Source organism: Peromyscus leucopus, chromosome 5, assembly GCF_004664715.2.
Source record: "Peromyscus leucopus breed LL Stock chromosome 5, UCI_PerLeu_2.1, whole genome shotgun sequence".
NCBI classification, from domain to species: domain Eukaryota; kingdom Metazoa; phylum Chordata; class Mammalia; order Rodentia; family Cricetidae; genus Peromyscus; species Peromyscus leucopus.
In genome coordinates this window covers 107,868,330-107,884,273 of record NC_051067.1, presented here as the reverse complement: position 1 = coordinate 107,884,273, position 15,944 = coordinate 107,868,330, and the positions used below count along the sequence as shown (strand labels likewise).

Here is a 15,944-nt window from a genome sequence, read left to right as displayed (position 1 = left end):
CTTAGGGGGAAAAAATGGTTCCCTCTTGAGGAACAAAAACAGACACCCAGAATTAGTAATATATTGATACAGTTTATATTTGTATATTATAAATATACAGTTTAATTTATATAATTTAGTCCTGGCTGTCCTGGAACTTGCTGTGTAGATCAGGCTGGCCTTGAACTCAGAGATTCTCTTGCCTCTCTGCCTCCTGAGTGCTGGGATTAAAGGCATGCACCCACCACCACCACCACCACCACCACCACCACCACCACCACCACCACCACCACACCCCGCCCCCAGATACAAGAGGGAACCATTTCAAATTCCTTTAAGCTGTTTCTTCTAAAATTTACTTTCATATTTTTAAAGATCAGGTTTATACTGCTATTTCATAATTTAAGTAGTATCTTTTTAAAGATATATTATCTTTTGATCATTTATCTAGGAAGATAAAAACCAATGTGGTGGCTTACAACCTGCCTGTAATTCCAGTCCTAGGAAGACACAATGTCCTCTTCTGGTTCGAAGGGGGCAACTGCGCGCGCGCGCGCGCGCGCGCGCGCGCGCACACACACACACACACACACACACACACACACACACACACACAGTACAAAGACATACATGCAGCCAAAACACCCATACACACAAAATAATAAATTAACTAAAAAGAGAGAGATTGGTGGCTTTCAAATAACATATGCACATCCTATTCCCCTAGCAAATCTGTACTTAAAAAAAAAGGAATTTAAGTCTAGCAGTAAGGCAGGCAGATCTCTGAGTTCAAGACCAGCCTGGTCTACAGAGGAAGTTCTAAGACAGCCAGGGATAAACAGAGAAACCCTGTCTTGAAAAAACAAAACAAGAAACAGAAAACAACAAGACAACAACAAAAAAAGAATTTAAACCAGTATTCTGTGTTTGCACTATTACTGCATGTATGTTACAGATGAGCCATATTTTAAATATATACATAAAACCTTTTTTTCATTTTTTTGAGACAGGGTCTTACTCAGCAGCTCAGACTGGCCTTGAACTTGTAGCAATCTTTCTTCTAAGCTATTCAAATGCTAAGTTTTCAGGTGTGAACTACTATGCCTAGCTTTATCTGCAGATTTCAGTTACATTTTCATAAAACTTTGTTTAAGCTAGAGTTAATTAATGCCTTTTATATTAAGAGCCACTATGCCTAGCTTTATGTTGTAGATCTTAATTAATTACATTTTTTTTTGGTTTGTTTGTTTTTTTGGGTTTTTTTTTTTTGTTTGTTTGTTTTTTTGTTTTTCGAGACAGGGTTTCTCTGCGTAGCTTTGTGCCTTTCCTGGAGCTCACTTGGTAGCCCAGGCTGGCCTCGAACTCACAGAGATCCGCCTGGCTCTGCCTCCCGAGTGCTGGGATTAAAGGCGTGCGCCACCACCGCCCGGCTTAATTACATTTTTATTAAACTTTCTGTTTGAGCTAGAGTTAATACATGCCTTTCATATTAGGTTTAGCTGCTTATAACAGAAAAATCCAAAGCACCTGTAACTTAAACATTTTAAAATAATAAAGTTTGCCGGGCAGTGGTAGTGCACACCTTTAATCCCAGCACTTGGGAGGAAGAACCAGGTAGATCTTTGTGAGTTCGAGGCCAGCCTGTTCTACAGAATGAGATCCAGGACAGCCAGGGCTACACAGAGAAACCCTGCCTGGAAAATCCAACAAACAAACAAACAAATAAAGTTAGTTTATTTTTCATATTCTATAGATCTTTTCTGTAGGGTCGGTCAGTACACCTAAAATAAATCCTCCAGTTTCTCATCTAACAGAGTATAAACTTACATCAAGTATTATGGAAGTTAACAAAGGGTATCATAGGTTTTACTATTTAGTCTGCAAACTTTCAGTGTGTCTCCCATTCAATTAGCATTTTCAGTAGATCTACTAGATCTACTGAATGTTGCCCTCAGAACCTCTAATTCATGTCTTAATATAGATTTTTTTTTTACCTCATCTACTAAAATTACTAGCATTGCTACATGACAAGATAGAAGTTACCAATTGGTATGTAACAACAACAACAACAACACACAAACGCGCGCGCGCGCGCGCACACACACACACACACACACAAACAATCTAGGAAGCTACCATGTTTTTATAGACATTTATCAAATTTACTGTTTCCACCCTCATCTCACGTCCCTTTTCCAGAGACATCAGTGCCTCAAATTCCTGACATTACCTTGGGCTCTTAAGGTACAAAAAAGACTTGTCACCTTTTTGCCCCATCAGAAAATTCAAGTTGCAGCTATCTCATGTTCAACTAAGGTAAACAATGTGCAATTTACTATATTCAAGCAGAATTTGTAGCTTTCTGTAAATACCTAAAAATTTACATATTAAAAATGCCAATATTTTCATTTGTAATTCCTTTAAATTGTTTTGTCATTAACAAATTAATAAAATTGAGCTGGGCGGTGGTGGCGCACGCCTTTAATCCCAGCACTCGGGAGGCAGAGGCAGGCAGATCTCTGTGAGTTCGAGGCCGGCCTGGTCTACAGAGTGAGTTCCAGGACAGGCTCCAAAGCTACACAGAGAAACCCTGTCTCGAAAAACCAAAATAAATAAATAAATTAAATTAAATTAAAGGTTTAATTGAAAGAAAACTAGTTAATAAAAACAATATTTTCAATATGAACACAGTAAAAAGAAAGGCTTAAATCACTAAAGAAGAAATTGGAAAGGCATACATGTACATATGTACACATGGAAAAATTAAATTTAATGATTTCCCCTTGATTCTATGGTAGCAAATGAGTTAAATGATAATGCCACACACACAAATATACAAAACAAAACTAAAAACTCACTACCTAATCTATTCTTTACAGAGAGACGGAAAAGGTCAAGGTAGAGAATGGTTATATATTCCGCTTTAACTAAGTCCATTTAATCCTAAAACTCCTACAGAGTGCATGTCATTTTTATTTTCCTGTCTGCAGGTGAAAATTGTAAAAAAACAAAACAGAAAACTGAAAACTTTTTCAAACTCAATGCTGATAAATGCTTCCTTCTGCTGTACCTATTGCCTTTCATGTTCAAATTGTATGAAATCAATAGTTTTTCCAGTGATGGAAGAAACAACAGCTTCAGCACTTGCCTCTAAATACTTGAAGAGAACAGCATCCACCTTGCTGCCACCAGATACTACATAAGTCTAGCACATTCAAGACTCTACATCATTGTTGAATGAATAAAAGACACAATTTCATAGCACAAAATAACTCAAGACTGGCAAATATAATATTTAAACAATAAATACTAAGTACCTGGCCAAAATGAAGTAGTTAAATCTAAAATTGAAAATACAAATTTAAAAATGTTACTATTATGCACGAATGTTATTACAGGGTATCACATGACAAGTGGATAAGCACCATATATCAAAGAATCCTTAGTCACATTAGATGACTTATATTCATACCAGCTTGGTAAAGACGTAAGCCACCTGTCCTTTTCACTTTGATAAAGTAAACTACTGCTGTGGGAAGCACATATAAGACTTCAAAGGGATATATATAAATACATTTCATAACACACATCTGCTTAAGTCCATATAATGCAGCATAAGAAAAAAAGGACTGCTCCTCTGCCTCTCAGAGATTTTAAAGAAAAATAAACTAGCTAGACTATCACCTGATCCTACCCCAGAAGCATATTTATGTCATAGGCTATCAATAAATTACTATTGCTAACATTAACCTCTAAAATATTTCATCTACTATCAGTGCTCTTCTAATCAGGCCCCTCTGCTGTGTAAAAGAAAGTAAGTTGTTGTTTGTTATGTTTCTATATCGTTTCCATAGCAAAGGTCTGTGCCTGCTTAATTTAACTTAAGCTGGAGGGATAAAGCCTGAAGGTCACTACAGGACACATTATAGCAACTTTAATAACAACAGTTCCATTATCAGTCCTGCCAATTTACTTGGGGAAGGCCCCTGGATTTTTCTATATCAGAAACATGAACATACTAGAAACATTGTAGAGATACTAAAAATACAAAATTAAAATTCCATAATATAAATTACTTAAAAGTAACAATGTGACAAAACAAAAATAAATGTTAAAATGTACATATAACAATGTCATATAAAAAATCATCACTAGAGTCAGGTATAGCAGCACACAACTGTTATTCTAACACTTGGAACATAAGCAGGAAGATAAGTATTTCATGGCCATCCTGAACTACACAGTGACTTTTAGGTGAATCTGAGCTACATGAGACTTTGTCTCAAAAAAATAAAATAAAATAAACAAATCATCACTAGGCAATGGATCTTGACATATGATAAAATACAAAGCCTAAAAACAGGTTGGGGATTTAGCTCAGTGGTAGAGTGCTTGCCTAGCAAGCACAAGGCCCAGGGTTCGATCCTCAGCTCTGACAAATAAAAAATATAAACCTTGTTTTTCAAACTTCAGTAATTTCTATGGTAAGATTTAAAATATTTCTGCCTCAAGCTAGGGACAGAATTCAGTCGTACAGTACTTACCTAGCATGTATGAAGCCCTGGGTTCGGCCCCCAGCACAGCAACAAAATAGAAAAGAAAAGGCTGACTTGCCATTGTTTAAAAAGAGTCTAGACTCTTTTTACTTTTGAGACACGGTCTCACTGGGCAGACCAGGTTGATCCAACTATAGTAGAAGCTTTTCTTTTTCCTTAGTGAAGGTCACAAAAAATTCCCATGGGTCAGCACCTTGATGTGACGTGCAGGCAGTTATATACTATAGCATGCACTTATAATACTGAGCTGTATTAAATACCACTAGCACTGATATAATTACCGACTACAGTCCCACACAGTTTCCACATATTTTATATGCATTCTTGAATGTTTGTTTGCCTGTGTGCATTTTTATCACAGGTAGAGATTTTTTTTGTTTTGTTTTGTTTTGTTTTTTTGAGACAGGGTTTCTCTGTGTAGTTTTGGTGCCTGTCCTGAATCTCGCTCTGTAGACCAGGCTGGCCTCGAACTCACAGAGACCACCTGGCTCTGCATCCCAGAGCTGGGATTAAAGGTGTGTGCCACAGCCGCCCAGCCACAGGTAGGGATTTAAGTAATTACTATACTAGTAAAGATAAAGACATGTTCCATCACCACAAATGAGTTTTCTTGTGCTGCCCCTTCATATTTGTGACACCTCAACTCTGTTTACTGGTAACTATTAATCTTGTTCTGTCTCTAAAGTTTGTTTAATTTGAGAAACTATAAATAGAATCATATTGTATGTATGTTGGGAAGTTTGGTTTTTTCTTTTGTTTTTTGTTTTTCTTCAATCAGCACACTTCCCTAGAGAACCACGACAGACCAAAGCACCATGGAGAACCACAAAAGTTGTTGCACACACCAACTCTTTGTTCCTTCTTACAGATGGTAGCAGTACCCTATAAACATACTAGAGGTTGTTTAATTTACTTGAGGTGTCCCTTCCCCACTCCCCCCGAGACAGGGTTTCTCTGTAGCTTTGGAGCCTGTCCTGGAACTCATTCTGTAGATCAGGCTGGCCTCGAACTCAGAGACCCGCCCTCCCAAGTGTTGGGATTAAAGGCATGTGTCACCACCACCTGACATTTGAGTTGTTTCTTATTTGGGTCTGTTAACAGCTATAAATATTGGTATTCATATTCAGGATATTGGGTTTTTGTTTGTTTGTTTTTTCTTTGTTTTTTCTTTTTGTTGTTGTTTATTTACTTATTTATTTTTTCTTTAAAATAGAAGCTCACTTTGTAGCCCATATTGTCCTAGAACTCACAGTGTGTCCCAGACTGACCTTGAATCCACAGTGATCCTCTTGAGCTAAGTATTTGGTGCTTTGTTTTTGTTTTTTCAAGACAGGGTCTCACTCTGTAGCCCTGGTTGGCCTTGAACTCACAGAGATCCACCTGTCCCTGCCTCCCGAGTACTGGGACTAAAGTCGCAAACCACTCACTACCCTTGGCTGAGTCCTCTGAAGGCTGAGATTACAAGTAAGAATCAGCACCAATGGTTTAAGACTCAGTATTTCTTAGTAACTATTTTCTTTTAACTTTTTACTTATTTTTACTCATTTACATTCAATGGTGTTTTGCCTGCATGTATGTCTGTATGAGGGTGTTGGGTACCCTGAAACTGGAGTTACAGACAGTTGTTAGCTGCCATGTAGGTGCTTGGAATTGAACCCGGGTCCTTGGAAAAACAGCTAGTGCTCTTAACCACTGAGCCATCTTTCTAGCCCCAAGGTTTCTTTTTTTTTTTTTTTTATGTTATAGTCAAGTGAAATCAAATAAAAAAAATAATTTGATTCAAAGCTTTAAAATATGAGACGTACTTAAAATATACCAAATATGCAAATTTTACACAATTTTATTCTAGTTAAGTTAAAAGAAAATAAATACTTTAATCACAAAATGTTCAGTATAATTCTATCTGCTATGGCTGATGTACATGTCCTCCAAAGGCCTATTTGTTAAACCCTTGGCTGCCAATCTGTGGTGCTACTGGGAAGTGGCAGAAACTTTAAACAGTGGGAGTTAGTTGGAAAAAAAATTAGTATACTGGAACATGGTTGGAAGGAGCATTTCTTTTTAATGATTTATTTATTTTTTATTTTATGTGAATTAAGTGTTTTGTCTGGATATCTGTATGAGGGTGTTGGATCCACTGGAACTGGAATTACAGACAGTTGTAAGCTGCCATGCAGGTGCTGGGAATTGAACCCAGGTCCTCTGGAAGAGCAGACAGTGCTCTTAACCACTGAGCCATCTCTTCAGCCTCCTAGACTCTATGAGGTAAGGGTCTTCCTCTGCCATGTGTTCCCACCATGGTATACTGGCTCACCATAGACCCAGTGCAACAGAGTTAATCAACAAGAACCTCTAAAACTGAGCCAAAATAACCCTTCCTCGGGAAAGCTGATGACCTCACGTATGTTATCAGTGATGGAAAGTTTACTAACCTACTATCCTCAAAAAATTAATGAAAGCTGGGCAGTGGTGGCACACACCTTTAACCCCAGCACTCAGGAGGCAGAGGCAGGCAGATCTCTATGAGCCTGACCTACAGAGCAAGTTCCAGGACAGCCAGGATTGTTACACAGAGAAACTCTGCCTTGAAAAACCAAAAAAAAGAAAAAAAAATTAATGAGGCTGGAGAATGGCTTAGCAGATAAAAGCACTTGCTCTTCTTACAGTAGACTTGGGTTCAGTTCTAAGCACCTACACCCTGAGACTCATAGCTTCCTGTAACTCCAGTTTCAGGAGATACAGGCACATACAAACAAAAAGGCACACACAAATATACATAAAATAAGTTTTAAAAAATTAATTCATCTTTCTAGACAACTATCTAGTCTTCCACTATATACATATAGATATATAGAATAAATATATATTCAAAAGAAAAGTGAGGGAGAGAGAAACTGAAATGTTATTAAAATGTTACCAAATGTTGCTTATTTTTCAGAGTGACAAATTTTGGATAATCTATTGCATCATTTTTTTCTATTTTCTACATAACTTAAATCTGCATGTGTGTACATGTGTATTGCATGACTTGAATGCACACGAAGTTCCTTTATCATTTTCTGCCTTATTGCCTTGTGACAAGTTCTCTCACTGAACCTGAAGCTGGCTCTTTTGACTAGGCTGGCCAGCCAGCCAGAAAGCTCTTGAAATCAGCCTGTCTGTATACCCTAATGTTGAGAGTTACAAGCATATGTAGTCATGGCTGGCTTTTAAAGTCATTGTTGAAATCCAAACTCTAGTCCTCACATTTACAGAACATGTTCTTTCTCCACTGAGTCATTTCCCTAGTCCTGTATCACATTTTAAATGAACATGTATTATATTTATAAAGACAATATGCTCTTTTTTATTTGTGTGTTTGTTTTTAGAGACAGGGTTTTTCTATGTAGTCCTGACTGTCTTAGAACTCACTCTGTAGACCAGGCTGACCTTGAACTCAGAGATTCACCTGCCTCTGCCTCCCAAGTGCTGGCCACCACTGCCCAGCACAATATACCACCACCATCTTATTTAGCCAGATGGAAAGTCAGCCAGGAAGGTTTCTTCTAGACTAACAAAAAAAATTCAATGCAGAAGTACAGCCCTATCAACAAGCACACAAAACAGAGGCTCTCCAGATTTGAGTTTTTTCTCTCTTTGCTAAATCAATACCCTCACCCAATCATTATTACCATGTGTACAGCACCTATGAAGCAAAGCTCCGAAGTCTCATACCTTCACAACAGGATGACCACCAGTAGAGGCCTTCACTGCCCCTCGGCTACCTTCAGTTTCATAATGGGCTCGATGATGAGTTTTAGGTTGCACTTCTATTTTCAATTCACATTGTCCAAAGTGAGTTGGTAAAGGCCAGTCCAATGGAGGTAATGAAGATGTGCTATAAACAAAACATACACACAGTTTTACCATATTATCATTGCCAAGCACAGACTCAAAGCATCTCTATGCCAGTTCCAATATTTTTTCCAATGGTTTTTTTAAACAAAGTATTCCAAAATCAACTTCATTTAGTAAGTTATAGTGCCAATTATGGTAGGTATTTAACAGACCACCCTTTTAAATTAATTAATGCTTTATTTATTTATTGGTCTTTGAGACAGGGTTTCTCTGTACAGTCCAGCCTGTTCTGGAACTTGCTCTGTAGACCAGGCTGACCTTGAACTCTAGTCCAGGCTGAGATCCACCTGCCTCTGCTTCCTGAAAACTGGGATTAAAGGTGTATGCCCCTACCACCCTGATGATTATTCTTTTTTTTTTTTTTTTTTAAGATTTATTTATTATGTATACAGTGGTCTGCATGCATGTGTCCTTGCAGGTCAGAAGAGGGCACCAGGTCTCATTACAGGTGGTTGTGAGCCACCATGTGGTTGCTGAGAATTGAACTCAGGACCTCTGGAAGAGTAGTCAGTGCTCTTAACCACTGAGCCATCTCTCCAGCCCATGATTATTATTTTTAATGAATAAATAATTCTTTTTTTTTTGTTGTTTTTTGTTTTTTCGAGATAAGGTTTCTCTGAAGCTTTAGAGCCTGCCTTGGATCTCGCTCTATAGACCAGGCTGGCTTCAAACTCACAGAGATCTACCTGTCTCTGCCTCCCAAGTGCTGGGATGAAAGGCATGTGCGATGACCACCTGGCGAAAAAATAATTCTTTAACCTGAAGACTAAAATATATTGTTTCTGCTTTTAGGATTCCTTTTTTATTTTGAAAAAGGACAAACCCTACAATGATTTGTAAAACTTTCTCAACTCTCTATATAACTATAAAAGCAATCAAAAAAGTAGTTCAGTCTCTTAAAGATATTCATCTCTGGCCAGACAGCAGTGTCACACGCCTTCAATCCCAGCACTCAGGAGGCAAAACCAGGTGGATCTCTGTTAGTTGGAGGCCAGCCTGGCCTACAGAGTGTAATCCAGGATAGGCACCAAAACTACACAGAGAAAACCTGTCTTGAAGAAAAAAAAAAGAAAAAAAGATATTCATCTCTGAATCAAACCTAGATCTTCTGGTGTTACAGAATGTTAGTTTAAGATGTATTACATTCGTTTATGCTGTGAGATATTTATTTAATAATGCAAGGATGTGTTGCATTTGTTTAACTCTGTATAGCTGTTACTTTGCCTAAAACACCTGATTGGTCTAATAAAGAGCTGAATGGCCAATAGCTAGGCAGGAGAGAAAAATAGGTGGGGCTGGCATGCAGAGAGAATAAATGGGAAAAGAAATCTAGGGAGAAAAAGAGAAAGGAGGAGCAAGAAAGGGAGCGGATGCTGGCCACATAGCCAGCTACAGAATAAGAAAGAAAGATATATACACTAAAGAAAGGTAAAAAGCCCAGAGGCAAAACATAGCTAAAAAGAGAAACAGGTTAATTTAAGTTAGAAAAGCTAGCTAGAAAGAAGCCAAGCTAAGGCTGGGCATTCATAAATAAGAATAAGCTCTGTATTTATTTGGGAGCTAGGTGGCAGGCCCCCAAAGAGTCAAAACAAACAAACAAACAAACAAACAAACAACAACAAAAACAAAAAAAAAAAAAAAACCCAACCAAAAAAAGCCCCACAACTACATTCTGGAAAAGTGGTAGGTACTCTTACCTACTGAGCAATCTCTCGAGGCCTCAAAACTAAGTATCTTTAAAATCTAAATTTTTATATTTCTGTCTGTATGTATTGCTCCACGCTTTGGTATGGATCTATGTGGAAATCCATCTATTATGCTTGTGGCCTCCTGCACTTCCTATCATTTCACTCTTCTCTCTGAAAAACTGCTTATCTTAGGCAATCCTTTGTGACTTGAGGAAAAAATTAGTTTCAGTGCATAACTGCTTAAAACAAGCATAAAGCATCTGTAGTGTGTTTTAAAAAGGTTAGTATTTCCCTTGGTTAATAAGAATTTAAACAGTATAAAGACCTAAAGGTTAATTTAGATATATTAATAATAAAAATGTTAGATGGCTGCCTGTGGGTCTCCATGCTTCCCACCATGATGACAATGGACTAAACCTCTGAACTGTAAGCCAACCCCAATTAAATGTTTCCCTTTATAAGAGTTGCCATGGTCATAATGTCTCCTCCTGGAAACCCTAAGACATAAACTTTCTGTAGCATTAAAAAAAAAAAATGTAACATGGGCTTGGGAGATTGTTCAGTAGGAAGAGTGCTTGCCATTCTATGAAGAGGGCCTTAGTTCAAATCCCCCGAACACACATGTAAGCCAGCACAGTGTCCTCAGTCTGTAATCCCAGTACTGGGGAGGCAGAGACAGGAGGCTCCCTGGGCTTTCCAGATAACCAGGTTCAATGAGAGATCTTATCTTTTAAAAAGTAAATGGAGAAGCAAATAAGGAATGAGGAAGACATCCAATGTCAACCTCTGGCCTCCACATGCACCTATATGCACACATGTACACATACACACAAAGAAAATATTGAACTAGAAAATTACTTACATATTTACAGGTCAAATAATAATGGACACAAAGCTCAGTTAGTAGAGTTCTTGCCTAAGATGCAAGAAACCCTGAGTTTGAATCCTAGCATTACATAACACTTGTTATCCCAGAACTTTGGAGCTAGAGGCAGGAGGGTCAGAACTTTAAGGTCATCATCTGTTATACAGTAAACCTGAGATCAATCTGAGCTACATAAGATCCAGTCTCAAGGAAAGAAAACAAGACCATTGAAAATTAAAAAAAAAAAAGTTAGGAAGGCTAAGCAAATAGCATGGAGGTTGGAGCTGTAGCACCACACATTTTAGGTCATCATGGGTCAACACAGGTAATATAGCAAGACACTATCTCAATGAAATAAGCATTTAAAAGTAAATAAATTGTGGGGAAAATGCTTGCCAGCAATAAGGCAAAGCTAGAGGAGAACTCAGTCAGTAAAGTGCTTGCCACGCTAGCAAGCATAAGGACTTCAGTTCAATCCCCAGAACCCACACAAAGGTGGAAGGAAAGAATCAACTCCAGAAAGTTGTTTTCTGAACAGCACACACAGGGAACGACACACATGCCACATTCACTCATATCCTCCACAAGTGTGCACACATACAATAATAAAGTTGTTGTGTGCCTGTGCGTGTGTGTGGGTGTCAAGCTTTGTGAGCTCTAGGCCAATAAGAAGCCTTGTCTCAAAAAACAAGATGTATGACTCCTGAGGAACAACACCCATAGCTGTTTTCTGGCCTCCACATGAACACACACACACACACACACACACACACACACACACACACACACACGCCCCCCCCACGCCCACACACATACTTCTTCAAAATATGCAAATTCCCAGTTAATTTATTAGTAATATAATTCATTCTATAACCCACCTGTACAATCACCTCTTCTAGATAAGGAAATTCCTTTTAGGGATCCTTAAAGGTTGTTTACTATTATCTACAATAGATCAGCTTTCATTTTCTTTATCTATATACTTTTAAATGTAACTTTAGTCAATTTAAAAACACTTTTAAGACTTAAAGGGAAATAAAAAGGACTTCTAAGTTTTTGGCTGGTATAATTTATTTTTTAAGAAAACAAAGAACAAGGAAGATGAGGGAAGGGAGAGGGGAAAGAGAAGGAAGGAGAAAAAAGGAGAGGGAAGGGAAAGGGGAGAGGGAGGGGAGGAGAGAGAGGGAAGGGAAAGGGGAAGGCAAGGTAGTCAAACATAGACAGATAATGTAGTTAGACAATGCAAATGACCTGTAAGCATGAAAAAAACGATCAGCAGCCATTTCTATCAACTCACCGAAATATAGGAGTGTGGCCAGGCTTTGGTTTGCTCCAGGTAAAGGGTGAAGGAACTGAAAGAAATTGGTCACCAGATGAATCTTTCTTTAAAGGATACTGAGATCCAAGGCCATCATCTACTGAAGTTTCCCGGGATGGTGATAAGCTCCCTTGATCATCGGAACAGACCTCTAATTTTCCTGGTAGTATGGCAGCTTGATCTTCAGAAGTCTTCCTTGTTTTCAAAGGGATATCAGTCTCTACACAGTACTGAAATGGGAAAGGTGCAGGGCCAAGGCCTGATCCAGTGTGGACAGAAGCAGTAAGCCAGGTATCTTCTGTTACACTTCCCCTAGGGGAGTGGCCAGGGGAAGGGACAGGTGAGTGATGGGGTGAAAGGGAACCAGCATAACAGACTTCAGCACTGGAGTGCCGTCGTTTACCACAGGGAGAAGTGGGCCTTGATGAGGGTCCTGAGGCTGGTCTGGGGCTCAGCCAATTCTCATCAGTGATACTGGATCTAGGAGAGTGGCAAGGAGATTGCCTAGGTGACAAGGCGTGTCCAGGTCCATACTGTTGCTGCCAGGAGTCTTCTCCAGGACAACCTCCTGGAGAGCCACCTGGAGAAGTCAGAGGTGAGCCAAGAGTAAATCGAGCAGCAGCTTCATTCAACTCTGAGTCCACATCATCATAAATGTGTGAGAGAGATTCACAAGAAGATGCATCTGAGAACCAGCTCCTAGAAGAAATGCTGCTGGCAGGACTCGGACTAAAGGAAGACTCCCGGTAGGATGGCTCAAGTGGAAGATAGAGATGATCTCTAGAAGGTCTTTCCAAATATTCCCTTTCTGGATCATTTATCTGTAGGTCATCTTCATGTGCATCTGTTCCTTGATGACAGTTAGGAGAGATGGATGTAATTTGAATACTTGGGCACTCAAAGGGTTTGGGGCCACCTAATGGGCTATATTTAGATTCAGAAATATCACCAGTTCCTTCATAATTTTTGTGACTTTGGAGCTGAAATGATGGCGACAAAACAGAAGAGTGAGACTGTAGCAGTCCATGATGTGGTAAGCCAAGTGATGAGTTTAAAGTAGATGGAGGTGGATCTACATTAAAGATGTAAATGGATGCACAATCATCTGGCTCAATATCTATGAAAGGGAAGGAAAAAAAAAAAAACCACCACAACCAAAAAAGTCATTAAAAGAAATTAGAAAATTCAAGTGTATAAATTACTAGATTAAAAATAACAATCTTGAGAGAAAAAAATTTGGACACCAAAATGCTTGTCATTAGCTCCAGTAAAGGGTTGGGCACAGTGATTCTATCTGTTTATTGCAATACATAGGCAGAAAGATTACTGAGCATTCAATGCCTATCTTAGCTATATAGTGAGTTTCAGGCCAGCTTGAACCACAACAAAGGTGAATTTAAAAATGAATCTTTTTATTTTTGCAGCTATGCATGAATGTTACATATGGAAATATGTAACATTCTTTTTCTTTACTTCTACATTTCCAAAAATTATTATGAGACTAAAGAATATTTTTTTCTAAAAGGTATATATCCATATACTCTCACACAAATAAAACTAATTAAAGCCACAGAACTGTAAGATAATATAAATTGGCTAGCAAGATGGCTTAGTGGGTAAAGGTGCTTGCTGCCAAGCCCAATAATAATGAGCTCAACCTCTGGGACCCACACGACAGGAGAAAACCACCTCCCACATGCTGTCCTACAACTTCCATATGAGCACTACGGCGTGTGCTCACTCACACCACCACCACCCAAGGGGAAAAACCTGAATTTAATTTACAATTTCAGATATTTTATTATTTTCATTTTTTGTGTTTGCCTGCATTTATATTAATATACCACACGTGTACAGGTGGCATCAGATCTCCTGGAACTGGAGTTACAGAAGGTTGTAAGTCACACTTTATGGGTACAGGAACTGAACCTAGATCCTCTGTAAAAGCAGCAGGTGCTTTCAATATTATGTATCTCCCAGCCCCAAAGAATTTTTTTCTTTTTGGTTTTTCAAGACAGGGTTTCTCTGTGTAGCTCTGGATTTCCTGGAACTCACTTTGTAGACCACGCTGGCCTCAAATTCACAAGAGAGTCGCTTGCTTTTGCCTCCAGAGTGCTGGGAATAAAGGCGTATGCCGCTACCACCACCTCCCTACAAGAATTTTTTTTTAATGACAGAAATATTTTTCAAACGATAGTGCTATATTTGGCACTTGCAGGTTAAGACTGAATGAAACAAGAGTCTTTGAAAAGCACCTGGGGCCCAGGTGGTGATGGCACATGTCTTTAATCCCGGCACTAAGGAGGCAGAGCCAGGCGGATCTCTGTGAATTCGAGGCCAGCCTGGTCTACAGAGCGAGATCCAGAATAGGCACCAAAACTACACAGAGAAACCCTGACTTGAAAAAAAACAAAAACAAAAACAAAAGAAAGAAGAAGAGCACCTCGGAAGTCAGGTGGTGTTGGCACATGCCTTTAACCCCAGCACTCAGGAGGCAAGGCAGGTGGATCTCTGAGTTCAGGCTACAGAGAAACCCTGGGGGGGGGGGGGGGCGGGGAAGAGAGAGAAATAAAAGTACCTTGGGGGTTGGGAGGGAGTGATGGTTCATACTTAAAATCCTGAATTTGGGAGGCAGAAGGATCACCAGTCCTAGGCCAGGGCAGGCCAGGAAGTGAGTTTGAAGACCATTCTGGGATACACAGTGAGATTGTCTCAAAAACAAATGGTAGATTTTTATTAATTTTTGGTGGGGATATGGTTTGTTGGTTTTTGTACTACCATTAACTTTGACTCTTATTCACATTATTTCTCTCTGTAGGTCTCAGTTTCCTTGCAATAAAATTCAAGATTTCTCTTTTAAGAAGTGTCTATAATTAACACAGACATCTTCTTCCTCTTTAGTTATATCATTAAGAATTCATGTTTTCATACAGCAGACCATTTTACAAAAGCCACTGTTTGGGGCTGGGAAGACGGCTCATTAGTTGAGAGCACTGGCTGCTCTCCTAGAGAATCTGGGTTTATTTGTTTTGCTTTTCAGGTTGGTTGTTTGTTTGAGACAGGGTTTTACTATGTAGCTCCTGGAACCCACTATGTGGACCAAGTTGGCCTTGAATTTACAAAGATCTTCCTGCCTCTGCCTCCCAAGGGCTGGAATTAAAGGCCTGTGCCTGCACACCCAGTATCTAGGTTTGATTTGACTCCCAGCACCCATATAGCAGCTCACAAGTGTCTGAAACTCCAGTCCCAGGGGATCCAATATCCTCTTCTGTGGGTACAAGGCACACACATGGTATACAGACACATATTAGGCAAAACATCCCTTCACATAAAATAAGTTAAAACAAAAAAGCCAGACACCACTAGATCCTTTACCTAAATAGAAAATAACTGATTGAGGATTTCAACTTATAGTTGATTATTAATCTTCATAAATTTAGATTTTTTTTGTTTTGTTTTTGTTTTTCAAGACAGGGTTCCTCTGTGTAGCTTTGCGCCTTTCCTAGAACTTTGTAGACCAGACTGGCCTGGAATTCAAAGAGATCTGCCTGCCTCTGCCTCCCGAGTGCTGGGATTAAAGGCATGCGCCACCACCACCCGGCTAGAATTTTTAACTTATTCCCTAGCTAGGCATGACACAC

The 15,944-nt window shown here is 39.1% G+C and overlaps 1 protein-coding gene across 3 annotated transcripts in view; it reads right to left on the bottom strand.

Annotated features, from left to right (window-relative positions):
• Positions 1-15,944, bottom strand: part of Nfatc3 (nuclear factor of activated T cells 3) — an 82,867-nt gene that overhangs the window by 50,736 nt on the left and 16,187 nt on the right. For all 3 annotated transcript variants that reach the window (XM_028854255.2, XM_028854256.2, XM_037206236.1), the window contains exons 2-3: positions 12,283-13,420; positions 8,250-8,412 (exon numbers count right to left, since the gene is read on the bottom strand). In XM_028854255.2, the coding sequence (XP_028710088.1) occupies positions 8,250-8,412; positions 12,283-13,420 (1,301 nt within the window). The remainder of the gene's footprint in view (positions 1-8,249; positions 8,413-12,282; positions 13,421-15,944) is intronic.